A 1,815-nucleotide genomic window follows, 5' to 3' on the forward strand; every position below is an offset into this window, starting at 1 on the left:
CATTTTGAGCTCTGCCTCTAATTTAAATAAAAACAAAAATCCAACAGATGCCAAGCACAGAATACGTGTAACATCACCACAGGTGCGTCACAACCAACAATAAAAATCACAGGGAATAGGGATTTTCTTTAAGCCAAAAACAGAAGAGGATCTACAAAGTATAGTTGCTTAGGGGCATGAATTAACAGTCTATATTTTAAAAACCAACAAATTATAGAATGCCGTGGCAGGTCCTTCTAGATTTTTCCAGTCCAGCTTCAATGAAAGAGAAGGGGTAGGAAATTACAAATGAAAAGTCCTTCTTATAAAACCAAACCCCATTAAGCCAAAATAATCTTACAATTTCAAAATTTATCATCTCTTACTAGCATTGCACAAACATTATCAGGGGAACAAATGACAACATATATTCCAATAATCAAATCCCACTTATCCAAGGATGAGATTCTAGCATCTAGCAGTTCAAAGTTCAAACCAAATAACCCAGTCAAAACCAGAATCAACGAAAATCCAAGAAGCCCCATTATCAATTATTAGCACTGAACCATACATGCTCATCAAAGACTTGTTTACAACATTTCTCCTCTTACTCAATTGAAAACTGCAGCAAAAATTATAGGGTTTTGCAAGACTACTTCTTGTAGCGAGCGACCTCTTCATCATTAGGGAAGAAACCCATAAGACGACCTGCAGAGTTCTGGTAGGCATACATGAAACCACCCATTAGACCAATCAGACCTCCAGTCACCATCGATGGCCCCCTGATATTGGGTCTAATCCCTGAACCAGAAAACAAAACACCCACGATTTTACAATGACTGAATCCATGAGAGAGAAAGAGATACAGAGGAGAGATAGAGAGATCAGCCTTTAACAAATCCGAGAGAAAACGAGACGGGATTTCTTTCTAATTCAAGACAAAGTTACAGTCATTGACAAATGCTAGAGAGAGAGAGTGTGTGGAATGTTGTAGAGAGGGAGAGAGAGAGGAATGTTGTAGAGAGAGAAAGTGAGGCATATGAACCTGAGAGGTAACCAACAGTGACGGAGACGCCAGTGATGGTGGTGAGGCGGAGGTAGTCGAGGGTGCTGAAATTGGCCACCGTCTTTGTGAAGGGGGGATTCCGGTCCACCACCGGGTACTCCGGCTTCGCCAATGCAGTGATATCAGTGTTCATCCTCTCTCTCTCTCTCTCTCTCTCTCTCTTGCAAGATGTACTTAACCTCTGCAACCCCTCTCTCCCCCTTTTTCTATTTAGCGCTCAGGCATGTGATCTCAGGATGCGGGTTTTGCAAGGCAAGGCCTGTTAAAAACAAGGGCAGCGGTTTGCATAGAGCCCAGGCACTAACCATTTAAGGAAAAGCGCAGTGTCGAGAAATATGGTTCCAATTATGAAAATCTTCGTGATAGCCTTAAACTGTATTTTATCTTTAATTTTAAAATTTAAAGCTTAAAAAATTAACGTCGATCGTGCAGATCTACGAAAGTTTGAAAACCTTAAAAATTGATGGTACAAAAATACGTTTGAAGATGTATTATTTTTTAAAACTTAAAATTCATTTTTTTTCTTGTGTCTATGCATCTTGATGATAAATTTGAGGATACTTGGGCGTAAAAAATAACCTCTTCTAGTGAAAGTTTTGAGGTTGGCCCTAAGTTGATTGGTTAGAGCCTCGGCTCTATATAAACTTTTCTAAAAATTAAAGAAAAAGTTTAGAGAAAATTACATAAATATCATTTATACTTTGTGTTATTATAGATATACCAAATAGTTTACGTTATTACATGTATGTCCGTTTTTTACTTTATAAAAC

General features: G+C 38.3%; 1 protein-coding gene across 1 annotated transcript; it reads right to left on the reverse strand.

Annotated features, from left to right (window-relative positions):
• Nucleotides 1–342: 342 nt before the first annotated feature.
• LOC18421954 (NADH-ubiquinone oxidoreductase) lies at nucleotides 343–1,235 on the reverse strand. The gene is made up of 2 exons (XM_006826736.3): nucleotides 1,025–1,235; nucleotides 343–780 (listed from the first exon to the last, which is right to left on the reverse strand). Exons 1-2 carry the CDS (start codon nucleotides 1,176–1,178, stop codon nucleotides 632–634), a joined length of 303 nt encoding a protein of 100 aa, XP_006826799.1. The 5' UTR covers nucleotides 1,179–1,235; the 3' UTR covers nucleotides 343–631.
• Nucleotides 1,236–1,815: the final 580 nt, after the last annotated feature.

Source organism: Amborella trichopoda, chromosome 4 (genome assembly GCF_054954075.1).
Source record: "Amborella trichopoda isolate Santa Cruz 75 chromosome 4, AtrichopodaSantaCruz75HAP2 v2.0, whole genome shotgun sequence".
Lineage (NCBI taxonomy): Eukaryota > Viridiplantae > Streptophyta > Magnoliopsida > Amborellales > Amborellaceae > Amborella > Amborella trichopoda.